General features: G+C 44.2%; 1 protein-coding gene across 4 annotated transcripts in view; it reads left to right on the top strand.

Annotated features, from left to right (window-relative positions):
- The window catches only part of zfhx4 (zinc finger homeobox 4), a 129392-nt gene extending 106461 nt beyond the window's left edge, over positions 1-22931 (top strand). For 3 of the 4 annotated variants that reach the window (XM_045702078.1, XM_045702079.1, XM_045702077.1), the window contains exons 8-12: positions 10389-10522; positions 11337-11543; positions 12140-12260; positions 12513-17933; positions 18440-22931. In XM_045702078.1, the coding sequence (XP_045558034.1) occupies positions 10389-10522; positions 11337-11543; positions 12140-12260; positions 12513-17933; positions 18440-20064 (7508 nt within the window). In that variant the 3' untranslated portion in view covers positions 20065-22931. The remainder of the gene's footprint in view (positions 1-10388; positions 10523-11336; positions 11544-12139; positions 12261-12512; positions 17934-18439) is intronic. The other variant, XM_014157162.2, reaches the window with a different exon arrangement.
- The last annotated feature ends 4772 nt before the right edge of the window (positions 22932-27703 follow it).

Raw genomic sequence — 27703 nt, 5'->3', positions numbered from 1 at the left:
CTGGATACCACATTCACTCACAGTAAAGAAGGCATCAGTCTAGCAGTTAAAAACATCAACTATATATTCTGGAAAACGGCAAAATAAGCACAACTGAAATTGATAAAAAAATAAAATAAATTAAAGACCACAGATGCCAACTGGTTTTATGCAGATTTTAAAATTATAAGGAAAAAACTTAGACCACTATCCAACCAAAAGCACAGAGTCCCAAATAATTGTCAATTACGCCTTCATTACTGTGAGACTTTAAAACTCTATAAACGTACACTCAGAACCAAAAAAGCACAGTACAACAGCAAGCAGCTGACACTAATTGAGGAGTCCATAAACACAAACAACTTCTGGCAAAATTGGAAAAAAATATAAAAAAATCTAAACAAGAGGAATTAGCGATACAAAATGGTGACATATGGACAACCCATTTTAAAACACTCTACAACACCATTCAAATTGACACAAAAGCAGAACAATGCCAAATTCATGAGAAGTTGAATGGATTAGAAAAAGCTATAAAGGACAATCAAAATCCATTGGACTCCCCAATTACTGACCAGGAGCTCTATAAGAAACTTCAGGCCCTCAAACTTAAAAAAGCATGCGGACTTGATGGCATCCTAAATGAGATGCTCAAACTCACTAGTGCAGAATTTCAATTGGCTATATTAAAACGGTTTAATTTGATTCTGAGTGTAGGTTATTTCCCTGACATCTGGAATCAAGGACTCATAACCCCAATCTTTAAGAATGGAGACAAATTTGACCCTAACAATTACAGAGGCATTTGTGTGAACGGTAAGCTGGGGGTTTTCTGTAGTATTATAAATGTAAGAGTTCTAAATTTCCTTAATAAGCACAATGTCCTGAGTAAAAGCCAAATTGGATTTACACCAAAACATCGCACGACTGATCATATTTACACCCTAATAGATAAACATGTCCACCAAAATAATACCAAAATATACTCCAAAAAGCATTTGATTCTATTTGGCATACAGGATGTGTTGTACAAAGTTATTGAAAGTGGTCTAGGAGGTAAAACATATGACATAATTAAATCAATGTATACTGGCAATACGTGCAGCATTAAAATTGGCAAAAGAACAGAATTCTTTAACCAGGGGCGGGGCCTTCGCCAGGGTTGTAATCTGAGCCCTACACTCTTCAATATTTTGGAACGACGAATTGGCCACTCTTCTAGAAAAATCCACAATTCAGAGATTAAATGCCTACTCTTCGCAAATGACCTATGCCTGCTGTCACCCACAGCACATGGCCTACAGCAGAGCCTGGACCTGCTAGAGCAGGTAAATCCTAAAAATACTAAAATAATGATTTTCCAGAGAAGATCCGGATCTCAGGGAATTAGACTAAAGTTCTCAATTGGTACAACATATATAGAGTACTGTCACACTACAATTACTTAGGTTTAAAAATAAGCTCAACTGGACACCTTAATGATGCACTGAATGAACTGAGAGAGAAAGCACGCAGGGCATTCTACGCCATAAAAAAAAAAAAAAATTCAAATTGAAATACCTATTAAAATTTGGCTAAAACTAATTTAATGTGTCATTGAACCAATTGCACTTTATGGCAGCGAGGTGTTGGGTCAACTTGCAAAACAAGATTTCACCAAATGGGACAAACACCCAGTTGAAACCCTGCATGCAGAGTTCTGTAAGATTCTGTAAGATTCTCCTACCTGTCCAGAGAAAAACAATGCATGCAGGGCAGAATTAGGCCAATATCCACTAATAATAAAAACTAAAAAAAAGAACAAGTTTAGGAAACATCTAAAATACTATGACCCCCTCTCATATCATTACCAAGCCCTGCAATGCCAAGAGCTGAGCAAAGAAAAAAGTCCCCTCATCCAGCTGGTCCTGAGTTCACAAACCTGTTCTACTAAATTTACATTTTAGCAGATGCTCTGATCCAGAGCGACTTACAGTAGTGAATGCATACATTTCATACATTTTTTTCCCGTACTAGTCCCCCGTGGGAATCGAACCCACAACCCTGGCGTTGCAAACACCATGCTCTACAAACTGAGCCACTACTAACACACTGAGGCCTCAGGACCAGAACATCCAATCAATCAGAATAAAACTAATTACAACACAGTCAAAACAAACTACATTGCTTATTGGGAAACACAAGCACAAGTACAAAGCAAAATGCAGTGCTATCTGGCCCTAAATCGACAGTACACCATGGCTAACTTTTTGACCATGGTTACTGATCAAAACCTTAGAAAAACCTTGACAAATTACAGGCTCAGTGAGCACAGCCTTGCCATTGAGAAGGGTAGACACAGGTTAACATGACTCCCTGTAGAGGAAAGGCTGTGCACCACAGCAGAACCTGAGACAGAGCTGCATTTCCTGACTAAATGTCAAAAATCTAAAACAATTAGAGTGTGTAATTTCCCCTAATTTGAAACCCTTATTCAAGGTTTCAAATACCTCTCTGATGAGAGTAGGCTACCCGTCCTGTTGGGGTAGACGCAGAGATCTGTGGGTTGGCAGTGCACTACATTGCTGCCTGCCATAAGATGAGGGACAGTGTCTGACAGGCCAATCAACCTGCACATGTCCCCTACTGTATGCTTATTGTTATTGTTCAATGTATGGTTATTTTGACCCTTGGTTATTTTTGTTACTGTTGTCCCGTTGACAATTTTGATTCTTATTATTTTCATATTGTAAATATCCAAAGTAAACTTTGGCAATATGTATATTGTTACGTCATGCCAATAAAGCTAATTGAATTGAATTGAGAGAGAGCGAGCGAGAAAGGAAGATAATGAGAGAGAGAGAGAGAGAGAGAGAAAGATAATGAGAGAGAAAGAAAGAGAATGAGAGAGAATGAGAGAGAGAGAATGAGAGAGAGAGAGAGAGAGAGAGAGAGAAAGATAATGAGAGAGAAAGAAAGATAATGAGAGTGAAAGAAAGATAATGAGAGAGAATGCGAGAGAGAGATAATGAGAGAGAAAGAAAGAGAATGAAAGAGAGAATGAGAGAGAGAGAGAGAGAGAGAGAAGAGAGAGAAAGATAATGAGAGAGAGAGAAAGATAATGAGAGAGAAAGAAAGATAATGAGAGAGAAAGAAAGATAATGAGAGAGAAAGAAAGAAAGATAATGAGGGAGAGAATGAGAGAGAGAAAGAAAGAATGAGAGAGAGAATGAGAGAGAGAATGAGAATGAGAGAGAGAGAAAGAAAGATAATGAGAGAGAGAGAAAGATAATGAGAGAGAGAAAGATAATGAGAGAGAAAGAAAGATAATGAGAGAGAAAGAAAGATAATGAGAGAGAAAGAAAGATAATGAGAGAGAGAGTGAGAGAGAGAAAGAAAGAATGAGGGAGAGAAAGAAAGAAAGATAATGAGAAAGAAAGATAATGAGAGAGAGAATGAGAGAGAGAAAGAAAGAATGAGGGAGAGAAAGAAAGAAAGATAATGAGAGAGAAAGATAACGAGAGAGAGAGAGCGAGAGGAGGGAGAGAGAGAGAGCGAGATAGCAAGAGAGCGAGAGGAGGGAGAGAGAGTGAGTGAGAGAGGAGGGAGAGAGAGAGAGTGAGAGAGGAGGGAGAGAGAGAGAGAGAGTGATGGAGGATAAATTAGAGAATATAACCATCCAGTGACCAGACCCCAGATTATTTTTTAATCAAATCAGTTGGCATGCTTGTAATTCATAAGCTCCTTGTATTAATCTTGCCTGTACTTGTGCCCTCTCCGATGACATATTAATTTTTCATAAGCGCAGGATTAGACAGCACGCATGTATATGTTTTACTAATATCGCACCACATCCTTGTAACCCTTAAATTAGTTTTTCCCCCTCTCCCTCTCTTTTTTTCTTTTGTTTTGTTCCATCCATCATTTGCCTGATAGACCCTGGCCAATGTATGTCCCCATCACAATGCTTTTTGCTCAATGGGAATTTAAAAGAGAAAAAAAAAGGACACACAAAATATATAATCTGCATCCATTTGTAATGTAAGAATGGTGGTGCATGATCAGCGAGGCGAGACCTTGTGTTCTAGTGTCTAACAGTAACATCCCCTGGAGCTAGCTAGCATCTGGTCTGGCCGTCCCCTTGGCTTGGCTACATCGAATTTATCCAAATATCCACTCACATCACATGGCCTGTTTATGGATGAGATGGAAATCCATGCCCAAGATGAATATTACATGGCCTCACTCTCTACCTTATTCTCCCTCCCTCCTGCATGCTATACCTAGCTCCATAATGTTGGGTTCAGTGGAGCAGAAGGAGTGCTGAGAGAGACAGCGAGGGCTATTCGTTTAGCTAGTCAACTATCTCTCAGCTCACACACACACACACACACACACACACTCACACACACACCGAGCTAGTCATCTATCGCTCAGCTCTATGTCAGTGGCAGGGACTAAAGTCAATGCAGTTGTAAATAAGAGTTACAGTTGTTGCAGTTGTAGTCGCAGTTGTAAATGAGAACTTGTTCTCAACTGGCCTACCTGGTTAAATAAAGGTGAAAAAATACAAATCAGAATGCATTTACACCCCCGTATTACCAGCAGAATCATTACCAGCAGCATGGTCTGATTTGGTCTGGCCTGGTTTGGTCTGGTTTGGTATGGTCTGGCCTGGTTTGGCCTGGTCTGGTTTGGTCTGGCCTGGTCTGGTTTGGTCTGGCCTGGTCTGGTTTGGTTTGGCCTGGTTTGCTCTGGTCTAGTCTGGCCTGGCCTGGTCCAGTTTGACCTGGTCTAGTCTGGCCTGGTCTGGTTTGGCCTGGTCTGATTTAGCCTGGTCTGGCCTGGTCTGGTTGCTTGTTGTTGTGCTCTGCTCTTGTTTTGCTCTTTTCCAGCTTAAAAAGTGAGATTTAGATTTAGTGTGTCCATCTCCGTGCCCAATCTGCGATGAGGATCATTGTAAAACACACAGCAGTGGACTCCGGGGAGGCAGCTTAAACACAAACCAATAGAGCACTGTTTGTTCTCCACATATCCAAGACCAAGATCCCTTAAACAAAGAGTCACAGATAGAGAGAGAGAGATGGAGAGAAAGAGAGAGAGAGAGATGGAGAGAAAGAGGGAGAGGTGGAGAGAGAGAAATGGAGAAAAAGAGAGGTGGAGAGAGAGAGAGAGAGAGAGAGATGGAGAGGGAGAGATGAGAGCTTTTGCCTTGCTTCATTGACATTGTCTTTTTTTAATCCAGTGTTTTAGATGAATTATAATCCATGTTTAATTTTCCATGCAAATGTCCCTATGTGGATTAATTCCAGATTGCTTTGTGCAGTGTAGAGATGGAGCATGTCAGTGGTATGGCTTAGGGGCCTCTCTTTATAAATATCTTACTAAACAAAGACCCTGCATGAAAATCAGCCTGTCAGCTAAGGAAATTACTGACTCTACCTGCTTCAAATTAGCAAGGAAATTAGTCATTGTTTGTTTGGCCCAATGTTGTTGTATTCATTTCTCATAAAATGTGAATTATACAGATGAGTGAAACGAAACGGAAAAAGTATGCAAACGAGATCAAATCTGGAATATTTTAGATGAACAAATTCCTATTTGCAAAACATGTTTGTTTGCACGGATGTGTCCCATAAATTTTGCCAGATTTGAAATTAGGGTTGGTCAATCTCTGCCATTCCTAGATGTTAGATTAAAATATATTAAACATATTAGCATATTTAATTATAAGCCTACAGCTATTAGTTTTATTTTGATTTTAATCATTGCGTGGGTGAATGTCTTGGTCAATTTGTCAAATGTGACATCCGCTCCCTTCATATTTATTTCTCATTAAAAACAGGACGAGGATGAGAAAATAAAAAAAGGCAACAAATAAAAATAGATTGCCTAAAAAATGGCATTAATTAAAATATACTTAATTTGGTCATCAGTTCCCCTCGAAAACATCTAGGTGCCTCTGTCCGTGTGACTTAGTGTGCTGCTGTTTGCCTGGCTGTGCTGCTCTGTCCGTGTGACTTAGTGTGCTGCTGTTTGCCTGGCTGTGCTGCTCTGTCCGTGTGACTTAGTGTGCTGCTGTTTGCCTGGCTGTGCTGCTCTGTCCGTGTGACTTAGTGTGCTGCTGTTTGCCTGGCTGTGCTGCTCTGTCCGTGTGACTTAGTGGGCTGCTGTTTGCCTGGCTGTGCTGCTCTGTCCGTGGGAGTGTGGCATTCTAATGTTGTCAGGTGACTCTGAGGTCAGGATAATGCATAAGCTTAGACTACTAGGCCTCTAAATCAACCTCTCTCTTTCCCTTTTCTCCCTCCTCTCTTTCTCTTTCCCTTTTCTCCCTCCTCTCTCTCTCTTTCCCTTTTCTCCCTCCTCTCTCTCTCTTTCCCTTTTCTCCCTCCTCTCTCTCTCTTTCCCTTTTCTCCCTCCTCTCTTTCTCTTTCCCTTTTCTCCCTCCTCTCTCTCTCTTTCCCTTTTCTCCCTCCTCTCTCTCTCTTTCCCTTTTCTCCCTCCTCTCTTTCTCTTTCCCTTTTCTCCCTCCTCTCTTTCTCTTTCCCTTTTCTCCCTCCTCTCTTTCTCTTTCCCTTTTCTCCCTCCTCTCTTTCTCTTTCCCTTTTCTCCCTCCTCTCTTTCTCTTTCCCTTTTCTCCCTCCTCTCTTTCTCTTTCCCTTTTCTCCCTCCTCTCTTTCTCTTTCCCTTTTCTCCCTCCTCTCTTTCTCTTTCCCTTTTCTCCCTCCTCTCTTTCTCTTTCCCTTTTCTCCCTCCTCTCTTTCTCTTTCCCTTTTCTCCCTCCTCTCTTTCTCTTTCTCTCTCTTCCCCACCCATCGCTCTCTCTCTCCCTCCATTTCGCTCTCTCTACCTTCTCTCTCTCTCCCTCTCTCTCTCCTATCCTCCCTCTTTCTCTCTGTCCATTGTCAGGGTAAATTTACTGCCCTGTAACCTAAGCCCCTCTGCCAAATCTCAGGACTACTAAATTGAATAATAAATCCAACCTGCCTCTGACCAGCAGAGCCCCCTTAATAAAATCTTAGAAATATATATTATTTTACTAACTTGTACCCAATATTGTATTGCTCTATTTTAATTTGAATTGATTGTTTATGTTTAAAGATTAGATAGTAGTTATATATTTAGAAAGAAAAATGTGATAGCAGGTGATAACACATGAACCTCTAGTTTTTGTGAAAAGGAAGTTGGCTGCGTTAGATTTACCATAAAGAGCGCATGAAATAGGCATGTGAGAAAACCATTAGGAGCGATTCTATTGTCGGCATTGCTTTTGAGGAACAATTTAGGACAGAATTATCCTGGTGTTCAAGAGAGAACTGGATTGGACACACTGGTGTATGTGTTTGAGTGTGTATCTGTGTACGTCATGCACGCATTTGTGTGTGCGTATATATATATATGTGTGTATACGTGTGACTGTGTATACACTTGGCGTCCTAACTACCATTGACAGTAGTAAATAAAGATGGGTGGGTAGCGTGGTTGTTTTCTCTCCTGCAATGCAAACGGTCTGAACGTCATAAATCACTTTTTGATTTATCTAATCAGCCAAGGTCCTGCTGTAGCCAGCCATTTGTCATTGTAGGAGGAACCTTGTCAGGCCTGTTCTAGCCTTCGCCTCATCGCCCCACTGCCTCTCCGCCGTGCTGCACAGCATCAGGACACGCAGGGAGAGAGAGAAAATAGGAGAGCAAAAAAGGAGTGTCATTAAGTGTGAGGCTCAGAAACAAAGGAGAATGAGACGTCTCTCTCTCTCTCTTTCTCGCTCCCCCCGCCTCTCTCCCCCCACATCTTTTTGTTTTCTTTATGACCATTCAGGGGCCAAGGAAGAAAAGGACAGTGTGTTAGATGGAGATAGGTAGCAGAGAATTAGACACAAGCTATCATGTACAGTCAAGTGCATAGATGTAGTGTACATTGTTTCCCTACTCAAGTTGATCACATCATCTCGTGAAAGGCTCTGTGTAATTCCACTTACAATATGGATGAGAGGCATCTATAGTTTTGAATTCCACTGTGTGGGTCTTGAAATGGTCGCATGCATATGATGCGTTTGCGGCGCTCGCCACTTACCCCTGTGTAAAGTGGCTGAAGAGGTATTCCATTTTGTCCATGTTCAAGGTTGTGTGACAGTTTTTTTCTTCAGACAGTGGAGTGCCGCCTTGACTGTGATGGAGCTATAAGCGTTGATGAAAACAGCATGATGATTAAGAAACAAAATCAGTAGGGGACACACACACGCTATACATTCACATTCAATATGATGACAATCAATGGCAGTGGGGGCTTCGCGGCTGTCTTCTCCTCGCCAGATTGTAAATGTGTTTGCAACTACCTCTTGTCCAGCAATCTCCTCCTCTCTCCTCCTGGATGTAATTTAGTTGTAAATTGACTGGAAGATGGAGGGAGAAAATTGAAAGTTGAAATTAGAAACGGTCATAATAAATGGAGGGTGGGAGGAAAGGAGGGAAGGAGGGAAGGAGAGAGTAGAGAAAAGGTCAGGTGATTCTGATGGGTGCGACGAGACCAGACCCAACCGGCCAATGAGCTGGTAGGGTTTACTGTCATGAGATGTATGTGACATGGCTCATACACACGCACACGCACACACACACACACACACACACACACACACACACACACACACACACACACACACACACACACACACACACACACACACACACACACACACACACACACACACACACACACACACACACACACACACACACACACAAACATACCAGCATGCACACACAGGCACACACACACACAACATGCGCACATAAACACATACACACGCACACGCACACCACCAGCCCTGCAGGCCCATCAAAGACCAGCGGAGGGTGAAAAGATTACCTTCATATTCCAGGCTGTTGGAAATTCACATTGTGATTTCTTTTCTCTCCCTCTCTTTTTATTTTCTTCTTCCCCTCACTCTGTCACTTTTCTTGACAGGCCAATATTTCAGACTGCAGATATAGGGGGATTACATATAAAATAAGTGGAAGTCCGCTTAATGCAGCAGAATTGAAATGCATGAACGAGTGGGAGGAATTGATATGCACCGAGCACAAATACAGGACAGGGAATAGTATGCAATACAAAATGTTGTTTTCTTCTTCTCTCCATGTATCAATGCTTTCCTTTTTTCCTTTTTGTATTTGTGCGACTACAGTGAAGCGTTGAGTCGCAAGAATGAGACTCACAATATTGCCTTGAGTAACCAGACAAGTGAGAGAGAGAAGAGGGAAAGGAGGGGATAGGGAGGGAGGGAGGGAGGGAGGGAGGGAGGGAGGGAGGGAGGGAGGGAGGGAGGGAGGGAAGGGAGGGAGGGAGGGAGAGGAGGGAGGGAGAGGAGGAGATAGAGAGAGAGAGAGAGGAGGGAGGGAGAGGAGGAGATAGAGGAGGAGAGAAGAAGAAAGGGAGGGAGGGAGGAGGAGGGAGGAGATAGGAGAGAGGGAGGGAGGGAAGGAGGAGATAGAGAGAGGAGGGAGGGAGAGGAGGAGATAGGAGGGAGGGAGAGGAGGGAGGGAGGGAGGGAGGGAGGGAGGGAGGGAGGGAGGGAGGGAGGGAGGGAGGGAGGGAGGGAGGGAGGGAGGGAGGGAGGGAGGGAGGGGAAGGAGATAGAGAGAGGGATGGAGGGAGGGAGGGAGAGGAGGAGAGACAGAGAGAGAGAAGCGTAGTGTGGTGCTACGGCTGTTTCTTTGTGTTGTGCAGAGAGAGTAAATTGCACTGGCAGAGTGTAGCTACACACACACACACACACACACACACACATACATACACAGTTTGGCTGTATCTAAGGATGAGGTAATGAAAGATTTATCAGTGGGCAGCAGCGTCTCTATATACAACCAGAGGCTGATCTCTTAGCATTGGGTTCTGCTGCAGTCACGTAAACCACCTCCCCACCTACAGCCGTGACCAGGAAACAGCTTGAATATTTAGCGTGTGTGTGTGTGTGTGCAGATGCGTGTGTATGTGTACATGTTTGCCTGATTGTGTACGTGTGTGTGTGTGTGGAGGAAGAGGGGTGCTAGATGCATATGGCCTAATGAAGTGTATAATATTACCATAACATTTTGTGTATGTCTTGCTGTGATAATGAGGCTGGTTTGATTTTCTCTCCATTTCTCCATGTCCTCGGGGCAGAATGACTCAATGTATATGAATGATAATTAGGAGGGTGATACAATAGGTCGACACTTCTAGCCCCACAGCCAATGTCTGTCACAAGATGAAAATCACCACGTGTCCATCTGTATTTTAATTTGATACACATTATTTGTGACAGACATTGATTAATTGACAATTTTATTGCCTTCATCTATTGAGAACTATGATTTTACTAGAACATATTTTTTTATAACAGAGATACCACACAATAAAATACTTTTCCTCTGTGCTGTCTTGTGTTTTAGGAGTGAACTCTCTGTCTAAAGAGTCTCCTGGATCCAACGCTGTGGGAAAACGCTCCATGCTGCCAGAGAGACAGAATGACAGCCCGCCCAAAAGGCCCAAGTCTGCAGAGGGGAAGACCAGCGTTAGCGAGCAGGTATGCTAAGCTAACTGCTAATGCGCCATGATAAACCGACAGGTAAAGCTATCTTTACCAGTTAGCAGGTATGCTAAGAGTAAATGTCTTAGAGAGTAGTGTGATGTCAACAGAACTCAAAGGGTTAACCCCAAACTAATCCCTCACTGACAGAACACTTTAGCATCACCCATAGAACGTTCTCGCTCCTTTGTGTTCTTAAGTGGAATGCCTACCTGCCTGCACCAGGCAAGGCTAGGCCCTCTCCCGGTCCCCCTCTCTTTGCATGTCTTTAAATGATATGTGTTTTTAAATTAGATTATGAAGTATTAGCTTGTCTGGTGGAGGGCCCTGAGTGGAAGGAGGCCTGAGTCATTTCAGAAATGGATTACATTAAGGCAGGTGGCTGGGGGCGGCCATTTTAGGAGTACTCCCTGTAATGAGGGCTAGGCGGGAGACGGGGAGGCGACACACCTTTGTCGTCTCTAATCTCCTGATTAGAAATTCCCTCCAATCATGTTTCCCACTAATAAAATTGCACGAGTCGAGGGGCTTAAGTGCATTACATGGAAAGGCGCTTGATCTACATTTTGTGTGTAAAGGTAAAGTGGGACGAGACCCCTGGGTGGGGGGGGGGTTACGATTTGTTTAGCTGAGGGGAAATTCAGTTTCATCTTTTAGCCCTAAGTGCATGAGACATCTTCGGAGCACTCTGTCGTCTAGGTTTCTCAGTGCTGTTAAAAGTGATATGTTTTTACTTGTTCGCAATAGTTACTTGTTCTGTTCTCCAGTATTTTCGCAGTAATAACAATAGCATGCTGTCTTTCTCTCCCAGCAGGTGCAGCAGTGCCCCTATTGTAACTACAGCAGTAAAGACGCCAACAGGATACAGCTCCACGTGGTGTCCCAGCATTCCATGCAGCAGCCAGTGATCAGCTGCCCACTGTGCCAGGACGTCCTGAGCAACAAGATCCACCTGCAGCTCCACCTCACACACCTGCACAGCGTGGCTCCAGACTGTGTTGAGAAACTGCTTATGACCGTATGTTTGATTCATAGATAACTTAACAAAACATGCGGTGGAAAAATCTAATTTGCTTCTAATGGCATTGCACGTACAGTACATTTTTCTCAAGATCTAAAGGTTTTTCTAAAGAGTTTTCTTTAATCACTTTTAAGATCTATGATGTTGAAATGGCAAATAGAAAAATGGCTTGGCTGTCCAGTGCTCCCTACAGTCCCATAACCAACTCTGGTCAGTGCTGTCACTGTGCAGTCCTAGAAAACATGTCCTATGCATTTATCCCACTCTCCCGAGAATACGTCATAAACTTGACAGTTAAGCAAATTCCACTTTCTGAAAATGAGCTCTTTTTATTAACATGTTTTTTGGTATTTGCGGTGAACTTTTTGACTCAACGTCTTAACCGCTGCACTATCATTATTGTTAATATCAATTAAAAATATTGTCAGCAGCACCCGCACCAATATTATAGTTATTAAATGATAGATTATCTGTTATTACATTACATTTTATATTTTGATGCTTTTTAATACCATTTTGTTATTATCCATGTTGCAATTATGAATGGTTATGATTAAGATGATGAAGTTGTTTTTGTTGTGTGACTTTGATAGGTGGCTGGGCCTGATGTGATGGTGCCCAATAACATGATGCATCCTTCACCTGGACAAGACAACGCTCTGTCTCTGATGGATTCTTCTGCTGTTCTCTCTGAGAAGTATCGAAAGCCCACAGGTACGCAGAGCACAATTACCCCTGCCGGTATTGAATGCACTGTTTTGAGGTTGTTTGGAAAGTGTAATTATTTCACCATCTTGAGTTACAGTAAGTGTCCTTGGGTCGTAGAAGGGCCCTGCTACACAAATGAAATAAAATATTATTTATTTTCACCAGACCAAGTTTTACGTTTCCAGACTTGATATTCAGTGCATTTGTACAATGTCTTTTGTTCATGAATTTAATTGGTTTTTCATTTTCCTTTCTCAGGGAACAGTTCCAAGGAAGAGATGAATAGCACAGGCCAAGGCAAGAGTGAACTAGACCTCCATGGAGAGGAACTCAAACCCCCCAAGGATGGGTCTGATGCCCCAGACTGGAAGAGGTCCGTTGTGGTCGGGCAGGATCGAAAGAGCCCTGACTCCCTCCAGGACCATCTGAACGACCTCCAGAGATGCCAGCAGCAACAGCAACAGCTCTCGGTCTCCGACCGCCACGTCTACAAATACCGCTGCAACCACTGCAGCCTGGCCTTCAAGACCATGCAGAAGCTGCAGATACATTCCCAGTACCATGCCATCCGGGCGGCCACCATGTGCAGCCTCTGCCAACGCAGCTTCCGGACATTCTTGGCGCTCCGGAAGCACTTGGAGAATGGACATCCGGAGCTGAGCGAAGCCGAGGTCCAACAGCTCTGCGGCAGCCTGCCGGTAAACGGAGATTTCCTCTCCGAGAGCGAGGCCAGGGCCTATGAGGAGGCCCAGCAGGCCTTCGAACAGGAAATGGAGAAAGACGATGAGCTGGATCTGGAAGAGAAGGCCAGCCCAACAGGAAGTGACAGTAGCTCGTTGCTAGATGACATGGGAGCCGAAACTAAGCGAACCCTCCCCTTCAGGAAAGGCCCCAACTTCACCATGGAGAAGTTCCTGGACCCGTCCCGGCCGTACAAGTGCACGGTGTGTAAGGAGTCCTTCACCCAGAAAAACATCCTCCTGGTCCACTACAACTCTGTCTCTCACCTGCACAAGCTGAAGAAGGTTCTCCAGGAGGCCTCCAGCCCGGTTCCTGCAGAGACCAACAGCAATGTAGACAACAAACCATTCAAATGCAATATCTGCAATGTTGCCTACAGCCAAAGCTCAACCCTGGAGATCCACATGAGGTCTGTGCTGCATCAGACCAAAGCTAGAACTGCCAAAACAGAGACAAGCAGCAGCAGTAGCAGTGGAGGGAGTGGGAACACTAGTGGCGTGGCTCCATCCAGCAGCCCAGTCCCAAACGTACAAGGCAACAACACCAACTCAGACACTGCTAGAAGCGTGACGCCGTCGGCTAACAAAGAAAACACTGTAGATGCCAAAGAAGCCAAAAACAGCAGCAACAACGCAAAGCAAACTACTGATCATGTCTCTGCACAGCAAAGCCATCAGAATGCTCAGTCCCAAGCTCAGCTACAGATGCAGCTCCAACATGAGCTCCAGCAGCAGGCTGCCTTTTTCCAGCCCCAGTTCCTTAACCCGGCTTTCTTCCCCCAGTTCGGCATGACCCCAGAGGCTCTGCTTCAGTTCCAGCAGCCACAGTTCCTGTTCCCCTTCTACATCCCTGGGGCAGAATTCAACCTGAGCCCAGAGCTGGCTCTTCACTCAGCCGCCGCTTTCGGAATGCCAGGATTGACTGGTTCTTTCCTGGAAGACCTGAAGCAGCAGATGCAGCAGCAACACCAGCTACAGCAGGCTCAGGCTCAGCAGCAGGCTCAACAGCAGGCTCAACAGCAGCAGCAACAGCAGCAACAAGCATCCCAGTTGCAGCTCCAGCAGCAGAAAAACCAGCAACTGCAGAGCCACAAGCCCAAAATGGAGCCCAATGCTGTGTCAGTGTCTGACATACAGATGTCCAGAGAAGCAGAAGAGCACCTGGAAAAACAGGAGAGTAAAGCAAAGATGGAGAACGGAGGGGATGGAGTCAGTGAGGGAGGAAAGGACAACAAAGACAAAAAGTCCAAGTTTCCCGAGCCACTGATTCCTCCTCCACGTATCGTGTCAGGAGCCAGAGGAAATGCAGCCAAGGCCCTTCTGGAGAACTTTGGATTTGAGCTGGTCATCCAGTACAATGAGAACAGGCAGAAAAACCAGAAGAAAAACAAAGAAGGAGAACAACAACAACAACCGCAAAAAGTGGAGATCAATAACGACAAGCTGGAATGTGGGATATGTGGAAAGCTCTTCTCCAATATGCTCATTCTCAAAAGCCACCAAGAGCACATCCACGGACAGTTCTTCCCTTATGGAGAGCTGGAGAAGTTTGCCCAGCAGTACAGAGAGGCCTATGACAAGCTTTACCCCATTAACCCCCCTTCCCCAGAGACTCCCCCACCTCCACCTCCCCCTCCTCCTCCCCCACCAGCCCCAGTGACCACCCAGCAAGCTGCCTCCAACTCCATGAGCAAGCCCCAGATCCAGGCCCCATCCCCTGCCCCTCAACAGGCTACCCAGCCCCAGCCCCAGCCACCACCCCCACCTCCCCCTCCTCCACCGCCCTCTGCACCCCCACAGGTTTCTCCCTCTTCCGTCCCACTAGATTTCTCCCTTTTCCCCCCTCTGATGATGCAGTCCATCCAGCACCAAGGGTTACACCCTCAACTTGCCCTACAGCTGCCTACAATGGACTCCCTGTCCTCTGATCTCACCCAGCTCTGTCAGCAGCAGTTAGGCCTCGATCCAAACTTCTTGAGGCAGTCCCAGTTCAAGCGCCCTCGAACCCGCATCACGGACGACCAGCTGAAGGTCCTCAGAGCGCACTTTGACATCAACAACTCGCCCAATGAGGAGCAGATTCAAGAGATGGCCGACAAGTCCGGCCTCCCCCAGAAAGTCATCAAGCACTGGTTCCGTAACACCCTCTTCAAAGAGAGGCAACGAAGCAAAGATTCTCCTTATAACTTCAACATTCCACCTATTACCACATTGGAGGATATTAGGCTGGAGTCCCAGTATAGTACACTGGAGTACTACAGGACTGATGCCACTATGAACAAGAGGTCCTCCAGGACAAGGTTCACTGACTACCAACTGAGGGTTCTGCAGGACTTCTTTGACACAAACGCTTACCCGAAAGACGATGAGATTGAGCAGCTCTCCACTGTGCTTAACCTGCCATCGAGGGTCATCGTTGTGTGGTTCCAAAACGCCCGCCAGAAGGCCCGGAAGAGCTACGAGAACCAGGCAGATGCTAAAGACAACGAGAAGAAAGAACTGACGAATGAGCGCTACATCCGCACCAGTAACATGCAGTACCAGTGCAAGAAATGCAGTGTGGTGTTCCCGCGAATCTTTGACCTGATCACCCACCAGAAGAAGACGTGCTATAAGGACGAGGATGAGGAAGGGAATGAGGACAACCAATCTGAAGAGTACATGGATATGGGAGAGCCAGGCCCAGCCAAGCACCCAGAGTCATCCAAGCATCATCATGTAACAGCCACTAGCTCAGGCTCCAGCTCCCCTCTGATGCCCTCCCCTCGCCCCAACCTGGGGAAGATCTCACCCAAGCCTGAACCTCCCTCTGAGCCCAAACCTAAAGAGCCAGAACCTGCCCCTTCCCCAGTTATGATGAAGTCTCTACCAGAGCCCAGACCCTCCAAGGCCTCCACCCCTCAGCCACCCCCTCAGAAGACCCCCCAGCCCCAGATGTCCAGAACCCACTCCCAGCCTCAGTCAGCCGCCGTCCCCTCCAGCCCCCTCTCCCTCGCCCTCTCCTCCCTCACTAACAGCCTCCCTCCCCAGATGCTCCAATACCAGTGCGACCAGTGCAAGATAGCCTTCCCAAGTGTTGAGCTATGGCAGGAACACCAGCATATGCATTTCTTGGCTGCCCAGAACCAGTTCCTCCATTCCCAGTTCTTGGAAAGGCCCATGGACATGCCCTATATGATCTTCGACCCCAATAATCCTCTGATGACTAGCCAGCTGCTGTCGGGAGGACTCCAGATGCCAATTCAAAGCGGCTCTGGTTTGTCCTCAGGCCCTGGCTCTGGCTCCATGAAGAGAAAACTAGACGAGAAAGAGGATGGATCCAATGAAAAAGATAATGGAAATATGACTGAAGAACAGCACAGAGACAAACGTCTCAGAACTACCATCACCCCAGAACAACTAGAGATCCTCTACGACAAATACTTGCTGGACTCAAATCCCACAAGGAAGATGCTGGATCACATCGCCCGTGAGGTTGGCCTGAAGAAGAGAGTGGTGCAGGTGTGGTTTCAGAACACACGTGCCCGAGAGAGAAAGGGACAGTTCAGAGCTCTGGGTCCCTCCCAGTCACACAAGAAATGCCCTTTTTGCCGGGCGCTGTTCAAGGCCAAGTCAGCTTTGGACAGCCATATCCGCTCTAGACACTGGCATGAAGCCAAACAGGCAGGGTTTAGTCTGCCCAATAGCCCACTGATGAACCAAGACGATGGAGGCGAGAGCCCACACAAGTACAACTTCTTTGAGTATCCACAGCTACCCACCAAGACTGAGCCGAATGAGTACGAGCTGCCCGCAGCCTCCTCAACGCCAGTCAAACCATCTGAGGCACCGTTAAAAAACTTATTGAGCCCTTCATCCTTAAAAGCAGAAAACTGTGATGAATCTGAAGGGCTTAACATTAATTCTGCAGAGGCCTCATCCTACGACATCAACAACAAAATGGACTTTGACGAAACCTCGTCCATCAACACGGCCATAAGTGACGCCACCACCGGAGACGAGGGCAACAATGAGGTGGAGAGCCTCACGGCCAACGGAGGGGACAAGCTGGGATGCGACAGCAAGAGCAACCAGGCCCAGAGCTCAGACGGGGGTGGCGACGACCGCTTCCCCTTCAGCATGGTGAGCCCCTCCCTTAGCTACTCGGGCAAGGACGGGGACTCCTGCTCCTACTCCTACTCCTACTACAGCTCCAGAGATGACGACATGGACGACAACAACGACCAGAGCGAGACCTCCAGCCTGACCGATCCCAGCTCTCCCAGCCCCTTCGGAAGTGGAAATCCCTTCAAGTCTGGGAAGGGCAGCGGCAGTGGTGGCGATAGACCAGGCCACAAGCGCTTCAGGACTCAGATGAGCAACCTTCAGCTGAAAGTCCTCAAAGCTTGCTTTAGCGACTACCGCACACCAACCATGCATGAGTGTGAGATGCTGGGCAGCGAGATTGGCCTCCCCAAGCGCGTGATTCAGGTGTGGTTCCAGAATGCCCGCGCCAAGGAAAAGAAGTTCAAAATCAACATTGGAAAGCCATTCATGATCAGTCAAGGCGGGCCGGATGGGCCCCGGCCGGAGTGTACTTTGTGTGGTGTGAAGTACACTGCCCGGATGTCCATCCGCGACCACATCTTCTCCAAACAGCACATTGCTAAAGTGCAGGAGACTCTGGGCAACCAGGTGGACAGAGAGAAGGACTATCTAACGCCCACCACGGTCCGTCAGCTGATGGCTCAGCAGGAGATGGATCGTCTGAAAAAGGCTGGGAGCGACGGGTTCAGCAGCCTGGCCGCCCAACAGCTTCAGACTGCCGTGGACCAGAACAATGCACTTCACGGCCTCAGCCTGCCCTCAGGCTACCCCGGGATCTCTGGACTTCCGCCGGTACTACTTCCTGGGGTCAACGGGCCGTCCTCACTTCCTGTTTACCCACCCAACACACCTGGTGAGTTAGTATGACGAACATAGAACACACAGAGAATAGTAGCTTTATTATGAAAATGTATTGTCCATATGCACAAAAGACTCTTTCTCTACTCTACTTTCTCTGCTCATTCCATTACAGTGTTGTTGTTGGTGGGTATAGAGATATTTTGACCAAACGTTGGAGATTGTGTAAAGGACACTTTAATGCATGCATGATCTCAACGTTCATTGCGGAACTGCTAAGTAAAATAATAGTTTAAAAGCAAATGCATTTTTATCATTGGTTTTATTTGTGGTGTGTATTTCCCCTTCTCTCCTTTGATGTGGGTTTGGTATATTTATAATATCCTCATGTTGGTATCTCATAAGGCGCATGTGACAGTTTTGATCCATAACAAAATCTTTAAAAATGAAAATAAAGTAAATCATAACTGCAAACATTTCCATAATGTCATACTGAACACTATTTCAATAGTAATGTTAGGGTGAATATAATTCAATATAATTTATACCACTGTATTTCAGCTTTAGCGTCTCCTGGTGCTGGTATGCTTGGGTTCCCCACCCCAGCCACCCCCTCTCCTGCCATGTCTCTCAGCACTACCCCAACCAAGACTCTTCTGCAGACTCCTCCACCTCCTCCTCCTCCTCCACCTCCTTCTGTTTCCTCCATCCCTCTGACTTCAACCAACCACATTGAGCAGCACAGAAAATACCAAGAGAGAGACAGCAACAACAGCAGCAGCAAGAAATCAGTGGAGAAACCGCACCACCAGAAGAAGGCAAAGGAAAGAGAAGCGGAGAATGGCGGCCGTCCACAGACCCCCAACGTCAGCAACAACAAGAAGAGGGAAAAGCCGTCTCCAGCCATGGGCAAGCCAGGAAGTGAAGGCCATCTGGATGCCGCTCAACTACAGGCTCTTCAGAACGCTCTGGCCGGCGCCACAGACCCAAGCTCCTTCCTGGGAGGCCAGTTCCTGCCTTACTTCCTCCCGGGCTTCGCCAACAGCTTTTCGCCCCAGCTCCTTGGAGGAATGCAGGCGGGGGGATACTTCCCTCCGTTCGGCGGAATGGAGAACCTATTCCCATACGGACCTGCTGCCATCCCGCAGGCCGCCATGGCGGGGATGAATCCCACTGCCCTCCTGCAGCAGTATCAGCAGTACCAGCAGTCTCTCCAGGACTCCCTGCAGAAGCAGCAACAGCAGCAGCAGCAGCAGCAGCAGCAGCTTGAGCAACAACATCAGCATCATAAACAGCAGCAGCAGAAGCAGAAGCAGAAGCCAACCCCTGTGAAGGCATCTTCACCATGTGTGCAGAGCAACTCCAACTCCTTCAAACCAAAAGAATCTATGGATGACACCAACAACAACAAAGGCTCTTTGACAGAAAGCACAAAAGTAGAATCGCCAACAGAAACCAAAAGTACCACAGACTTTCCTGACGCTTTCATTGTTCCATCTGTCAAGCACGAGTTCATATGCAGGAAGTGCCATAAGGTATTCGGCGATGAGGGCTCCGCAGTGCATCACCAGAAGTCATTCTGCTACTTCGGAAACCCCTTTCCAGACCCGCAGGAGACAGTTCTTAGACAGGCAGTGAGCAAGTACACGTGCATCGCCTGTAATGTGGTGGTCAACGGGAATGAAGCACTTGGCCAACACCTCCAGTCGAGCTTGCACAAAGAGAAAACAATCAAACAAGCAATGAGAAATGCCAAAGAGCATGCTAGATTATTACCTCACTCTGTCTGCACACCTACTCCTGTCAACACCACATCTACCTCGCAGTCTGCAGCTCCTCCTTCTAATAACACCTTTCCCCATCTGTCTCGCTTATCCATCAAGTCCTGGCCAAATATCCTTTTCCAGGCCACCGCCCGGAAAGCTGCTTCTTCCTCCTCCTCCCCGTCTGCTTCTCCTCTTCCTCTTCCTCCCCTTTCCTTGCCTCTAATGGTTACCTCAACGTCCTGCAGCAGCGTCTCAGGGGTTCCCACCTCCCTACCCAACAAGAATTGTTCAGATGAGTCTGACAACGAGCTAAGCCAGAAGCTGGATGACTTAGATAAGGTGTTGGAGGCCAAGGCTAAGCCAACCTCCGGCTTAGACGCAGGCTTCAGCAGTATCAGAATGGATATGTTCAGTGTGTAGGAGGTGAAAAATAGGATCCCTTGCTTTAAAAAAAATAAAATACAAAAATAAGACTTTTAAACTGCAGTTCCAAAGTTTCTCTAACCCAAAAAATTACAGTACCAAATGATTGACTCAGGATTGTTTTTCCCATATTGATATGCTGGCAAGATATTGATAGATTTTTGTTATGGACAGAACTGTTGCAGATGCTTGACTGAGCTTATATTGTATACAAAAACATGGAGTAGAAAAAGATCTCTCAGGCTCCCCCGTGGAGCTTGTTTCAAGCCAAAAACTCATGATAGCAAATTGCACCTCAGCTGGATTGTTTTCCAAATGCTAGCATGTACTGTATGGGATGACGATCCAGAAAACCCTCAAAGAGAATCTCTCTTAGTCTAGATAGGTGTAATTCAGTAGCTTTAAATTCTCAGGTCAGAACATAACATTTCTCATTTGTTAAAGCAGCAACGAGCCTGGGTACACTTGGCTTTTAACCAAAACATGTCAAGCTTTATCGGACGCATTTCCTTGATGTGTGTAGAGTACCAAGAGAGACAATATTACTGTTACAATGGACAACGTGCATATCCTTTTAGTTTCCACCCTACAAAGACAGTATGGTTTTGCCACTGAGGGAATTTTAGAATGGTGAAGTATATGTGTATGATTCCCCTGTGTTTTCCAGTTTGTATTACAACAAACTGTGTCTATATCCAACCCCCTTTTTCTCTTGTAGAATATACTAATCTGTGCCAACTCTTACCTTCTCTCATGTACCTCTGCTCACACCCTTTTCTGAAGAGGTAATAACTCTAGTTTTATACACTCTTGAGAATTAATTATGTGAATAAGACATTTTTCATGTGTGAATTGCTGTACTGTTATGGTACCTGCTTGTGTCTGGACTATAGTGCACTTATTTAGTTTTTGTCTGTTTTTTATTAGTCGTATTATTTTGGTAGACCCATGTGTTAATTTAATAGATTTTTTCCGTTGGTATGTTTGTTTGTTTTAATTATTATTTTGTGTTTATTGCAGCAGCATTTTGGTCCACATGTGTTAAGAGGATTGACACCTAACAACCCAGTAACCTATTTAACAATTGGTGCATCCATAAAAGTAGTACTGTATACTTGAAGCTGTTAAAGTATAAGTCGGTCAAAATGTTGTTGTTTTTTAACAAAAGGTATGAATATTTGCATAAGCAAATATGCTGCTTTAAAAAGGGGGACTACAGCATGTATTTGATATAATGAAACGTTTTCCCCAGTGCTTGTAGGACTGATAATAGTGTTAAACCTATACACTGTCATTTAGTGCATAGGTCTTCGTCCTCGCATACATTTTCCGGACACTTCAGTTGATAAATCATGAAAAGTCAACCCAAATTTTTCAGTTTATTTTAGACATTTATGCATTACAAAGTATTACCTTATAACAAAATGTTGCTGCTACTGTGTAATGTAATTTTTTGCTCGCCATAAATTCTCCAACAGACTGAATACTGACCCATGGATCGCTTTGCTTTGCTGTTTTCATTTTTCATTCTATGTTCATTTTGTTTTTGTCTTCTTTTATTTTGCAGTGGAACTTAAAGAATGTGAAAGCTGTCAAAGGGTGTTACATTTTTACGAATCACTTTCTAGTTTGGTAAGATAAGCCAATGTGATTCATTCCAAAGTAACAAGAGGCTATTTGTATGAAAGAAAAAGGCTTGTGAACAAAGAGAGCTAAGCTGTTGTACATATTCGTAGTTGGCTGTGCATGGTACAAATTTATTAATATGAAGAAATGCAAAACTGTATTGCTTTTGGTATTTCCTATTCTGAGATGAACAAGTAGCATGTAATGCAACTGTTTGACAGGTTAAAATCAAATCATGCTTAGTTATTGTTTCAAACGATGAAATCCAGTAACATTTCCTCTTGCGTCTTATTATAGTACAGGTGTTTTTGTTTTTCCGTTCAAAGTTTAAATGCAAAATGTCTCAGTTTTTTATTCTCTTTTTTGTGTGAAACTTTTTAATTGTTCTGATTTGGATTTTTAGTATTTTAACATTTACTTTGATCCTGAAGACACTTTTATGATTGTGTTTCATAAGAGACGTCCTGGCCTCCGTATAGGTGCAATCCTGCCATTGTACAAACACCAACGACTGTCCTGATCCCAAAGGCTTTCACAACCTGGCTTCTTGCCTTTCCCCTCAATGTGGCTAAAGCATTGCCAGACTGAACTGTCAGCTAGCATCACGTGCTAAGATGTTAGCAGCAAACACAATGCTTCCCACACTAAAGGACTGGTAGAAGCTAACAAACCAACAACCAAAAGGATGGTCCGATAACATAACGAACTGTACATAAATGTTGCAACTGCACAGCAGCCAAAAAGAAAGAAAGAATAAAAAAAAAAAACTGTTTAAAACGGATGGATTGTGTCACGCTAAAGAGAGGACAGCCTTCAAAAGGTTGATATTGGGATTGTTTTCTTCTGGATGTCAAAAGGGATTTTCACGGCGCAATCATATCCTACACAATATGTATTCTACGTCCTGGTTACATAGGAAATGCATCCTGAGGGTTTACTAAGAAGAAGCCCCTATGGCTAAAACTTTAAATAAACTAAACCAAAAATGTTATTGATGTTTTATATATAGAGAGTAGTCTCATTAGTTTTTGTTACTGTAATGTTTGAGGTCTCAACTGTACCGTCACACGGTAATAACATGGTTTTGAAACTTTTATTTTTTATTTTTGTCACAGACCTGTTGTCATAGTTGAAATGACGTTTATTGTAGATGGTATTTGAACAACTTCTGGAATTAGTTCATCAAGTATGTTTGTTGCTCATTGTTGTGATACATTAAAAACTGTATCTGCAAACCAGTTTTGTGTCTGTCGTCAAAAGTATATTTATTTGTTTCGTATCATTGTTTTGAATCAGCTTTACTCAAACCATATAAACATGATCATAAAGCCATTGTATCATAAATGGCGTACATCATACAGCTATTTCATGTGTATTGATTTGGAATACAGTTACCTTTCTAGTTGTACAGAATAATTGAATGGGGTGTGTTTATTTCTACATATTAGCAGAGAATTCATTTCACTATGGATGTGCTGACAGTATTGTCAACATCTTATAAGGTAGAAACTTTGCTTACATTTGACCTTTTGGTCATTTGGGCATTGCTACCTTTTGGCATTGCTGCACTACTTTGTAGATTCAACTCAAAATTACTGTCATGTTTCCCCCCACAAATGGAGAGAAATCAAAACCTGTTTTAGTCACATTTTTATTTCCCTGCATCTGCAAGAGCTGGCATTCCTTTGAGCAGGAGAGTACTGGCATTTGGTATTTTATTAGGATCCCCATTAGCTGTTACAAAAGCAGCATCTACTCTTCCTGGGGTCCACACTAAACATGAAACATGACATAATACAGAACATTAATAGACAAGAACAGAACTACATACTTTTTTAAAGGCACATATTAATGCATACACACAGACTATCTAGGTCAAATAGGGGAGTGGAATTGATGGAATATCAGCGATCTGACATGTTATTCTGTTGTAATCTGGCTTTCACCAGATGTACTGGATGATCATCTGGAATGTCGGCTAATCTGGAGAGGGTTTCAGCAGGTATTGTCATAAGCTCCTCCCATCATGGAAAAGGGGAATACACACCATTTTTTTCTTATTTGTAACTTTTTTGTTGTTGAATATTTATAACATACAATATACTTGTAGTGAAACCTCTCAACAACTACATCACATTAGTCATCTAACAGATTCACATCCAGAGCAACACACAGAAGCAACCAGGGTCAACACCCTGCTCTTAAGAGTTATGTTTCACATTAGGCGTATGGTTTGCGGATAAAAGTCACATTTTTGGAGGGAAAGCCTTACTCTTCCTTTGTAGCATGGGCAGATATTGACTACCCAGTAGTATTAGTTGAAAGAACAGGTTTGTGATGGAGAAGAGTGGAGATAGAGAGAGAGATCTGGCTCTGAATAGCCTGCAGCGAATGGATTTCCCCCTGGATAATGCCATGTTTGGGACAGACAGAGAACCATGTATTAGACAGGACTGATCCATCCATCTCCCCACGTGCCAAATTTAATTAGACTGAAATCAGCATGAGATGAAAGCAAGCCCTGGCTTCACCCCTACTAAAACACACACACACACACACACACACTACAGGAATCAGTATTCCACACATGGTAATTCAATGACAGACGGCTGGAATTCCCATCACGTTCATTCACAAATCATCAGAACCAGTATTGGGCATTCTGAACGACGAGGGAGAACAACAACGATGATTCATTTGTCGATACGTATTGACATGTATGACATACTAATGGATGTGTGCATCGGCAATGCTATGTTGTCTTCATTTAACATTGATAAATATGTTCTATAAATTGTATTATATTGTTACCCCACCAGGGTTAGGTATTTTTGGTTGAAAAGGGATGATCATAGACTGTAATGTCAGCTGTGTATTATTTATTGTCTGTCTGATGGAGAAGCTATGAGGCAAAAGAGAACACACACACACACACACACACACACACACACACACACACACACACACACACACACAGAACATCCATCCAAAACGGAACGCCCTAGAAGAGCATCTGTCATGCCTTTGAGATACCAGAAAACAACTGAAAACACAGACGGGGCTCACATAAACACACTTCTCACAGCATCAAAGAGGCCATAACAATGAAATACCTTTCGCCATTGTTCTCTGCAAAGGTCAAACGCACTTGAATCCTATAATGTGTGGGGACCCCTACCTCAAAGCCCAGCTATACGCTGTTGAACAGAATGACAAAAACAGGCCATTCAGCAGTGAACTCACACCCTGCAAGGGGAACACATTCATCAAGGGCAAGAGGTCAACCCATGAGCAAGAAAAGCTGTTTTTGAGCCATTTCGATGTAGAGAGTGTAGCAGTGAGCGGCGAACACACACACTGATGTATGGAACAAAGCGAGAGAGGTGACACTGATTCGGTCAGAGTGAAAAGATCCTCGTCTTGCCTTTGGCCTCGTGAAATTTCATTAAGTCCATTTAATGACTTGTGAACGCATCCCTCTACGAGACTCTGAGACTTGCACAGAGTAGATGCGCGCATGCACGCACACAGGCACACACACACACACACACACACACACACACACACACACACACACACACACACACACACACACACACACGCGTGATACACTGGCAGGATGTGATCGGTCTCAAGTTTTCGTCTGTCACCAGTTATGGCAGCAACCCTTCCAAGCTCAGAACTAAAAGGAAAAACCAAGCGTTGTTCCTCCACCCTGTTTTAACCATGACACCTTTAAAAGAACATTGCAGGTCAGCGGTGGTCAACTCCAGTCCTGGAGAGCTACTGGGTATGCAGGCTTTTGCTCCCATCCAACTGTAAAAAACCTGCTCAACTGATCATGTTCTTCAGTCTATTTGTGACTTCCTGTACCAACATAGTCATTCATAGCACTACTGCATCTTTAGTTCAGTTCATTCATTCCACCATTTTAAAAAACAAACACACATAAGACTTGAAAAAGCCATACATGCACATGAGTTAAATCATGGAGGATAACACACAATAAAGTCTGGGACTTATTTCCATTGTTAAATCATGGAGGATAACACACAATAAAGTCTGGGACTCATTTCCATTGTTAAATCATGGAGGATAACACACAATAAAGTCTGGGACTTACTCCCATTGTTAAATCATGGAGGATAACACACAATAAAGTCTGGGACTTACTCCCATTGTTAAATCATGGAGGATAACACACAATAAAGTCTGGGACTTACTCCCATTGTGGTCCTCTTGAGACAAGATGGCTAGGCAAGATGAAGATGTTTTTTTTGCTATTCACTCTCTCCCTTTATTTGTCCTGTTCACTATGTTGCTCTCAACTTTTCCAGACAATCAAGGAAGAGTTTTAATACCTGGCTGTTGATTTAGGGTGTTTTTCTGAGTACACCTCTGTTGTGGACCCCAGTAAGTGTAGCTGCTGCATATGCAACAGCTAATGGGGATCCTAATAAACTCAACAAAAGTCTCACATAAACACCTGTGTGTCATCCACCACACAGCAGCACAGCTGAGAATCATCCACCACACAGCAACACAGCTGAGAGTCATCCACCACACAGCTGATAATCATCTACTACACTACAGCACAGCTGAAAATCATCTAGTACACTACAGCACAGCTGATAATCATCTACTACACTACAGCACAGCTGATAATCATCTACTACACTACAGCACAGCTGATAATCATCTACTACACTACAGCACAGCTGAGAATCATCTACTACACTACAGCACAGCTGATAATCATCTACTACACTACAACACAGCTGAAAATCATCTACTACACTACAGCACAGCTGAGAATCATCTAGTACACTACAGCACAGCTGATAATCATCTACTACACTACAGCACAGCTGATAATCATCTACTACACTACAACACAGCTGATAATAATATACTACACTACAACACAGCTGATAATAATCTACTACAGTACAACACAGCTGATAATCATCTACTACACTACAGCACAGCTGAAAATAATCTACTACACTACAGCACAGCTGGGAATCATCTACTACACTACAACACAGCTGATAATCATATAGTACACTACAACACAGCTGATAATCATCTACTACACTACAGCACAGCTGATAATCATCTACTACACTACAGCACAGCTGAGAATCATCTACTACACTACAGCACAGCTGATAATCATCTACTACACTGCAGCACAGCTGAAAACCAGAGAACTGGTGTCCGCTCGCAGAAGTACTCCATGTTAAATCACATTATTAATCACTTGCTTTATTTAGAGGTCATTTTTTGGCATTCAGAGCCCCCATTCAGTTATTAATGTGTTATTATATAACTCTTATGACAGAGCTATGTAGGCGTCTTTCATAACTCAGTTGCCGGAGAGGAAGGAAACCGCTCAGGGATTTCACCATGAGGCCAATGGTGGCTTTAAAACAGTTACAGAGTTTAATGGCTGATAGGAGAAAACTGAGGATGGACCAACAACATTGTAGTTACTCCCCAATACTAAGCTAATTGTCAGAGTGAAAAGAAGCAAGCCTGTACAGAATACAAATATTCCAGAACATCAGCGGTGGAAAAATTACCCAATTGTCATACTTGAGTAAAAGTAACAATACCTTAATAGAAAATGACTCAAGTGAAATGAAAGTCACCCAGTAAAATACTACTTCAGTAAAAGTCTAAAAGTATTTTGTTTTAAATATACTTAAGTATCAAAAGAAAATTGAATTGCTAAAATATACTTACAGTACCAGTCAAAAGTCTGGACACACCTACTCATTCAAGGGTTTTTCTTTATTTTTACTATTTTCTACATTGTAGAATAATAGTGAAGACATCAAAACGATGAAATAACACATGTGGAATCATGTAGTAAGCAAAAAAGTGTTAAACAAAGCAACATATATTCTATATTTGAGATTCTTAAAAGCAGCCACCCTTTGCCTTGATGACAGCTTTGTACACTCTTGGAATTCTCTCAACCAGCTTCATGTGGTAGTCACCGGGA

Source organism: Salmo salar, chromosome ssa19 (assembly GCF_905237065.1).
Source record: "Salmo salar chromosome ssa19, Ssal_v3.1, whole genome shotgun sequence".
Classification (NCBI taxonomy): domain Eukaryota; kingdom Metazoa; phylum Chordata; class Actinopteri; order Salmoniformes; family Salmonidae; genus Salmo; species Salmo salar.
This window is presented reverse-complemented; position numbering and strand designations above follow the sequence as displayed.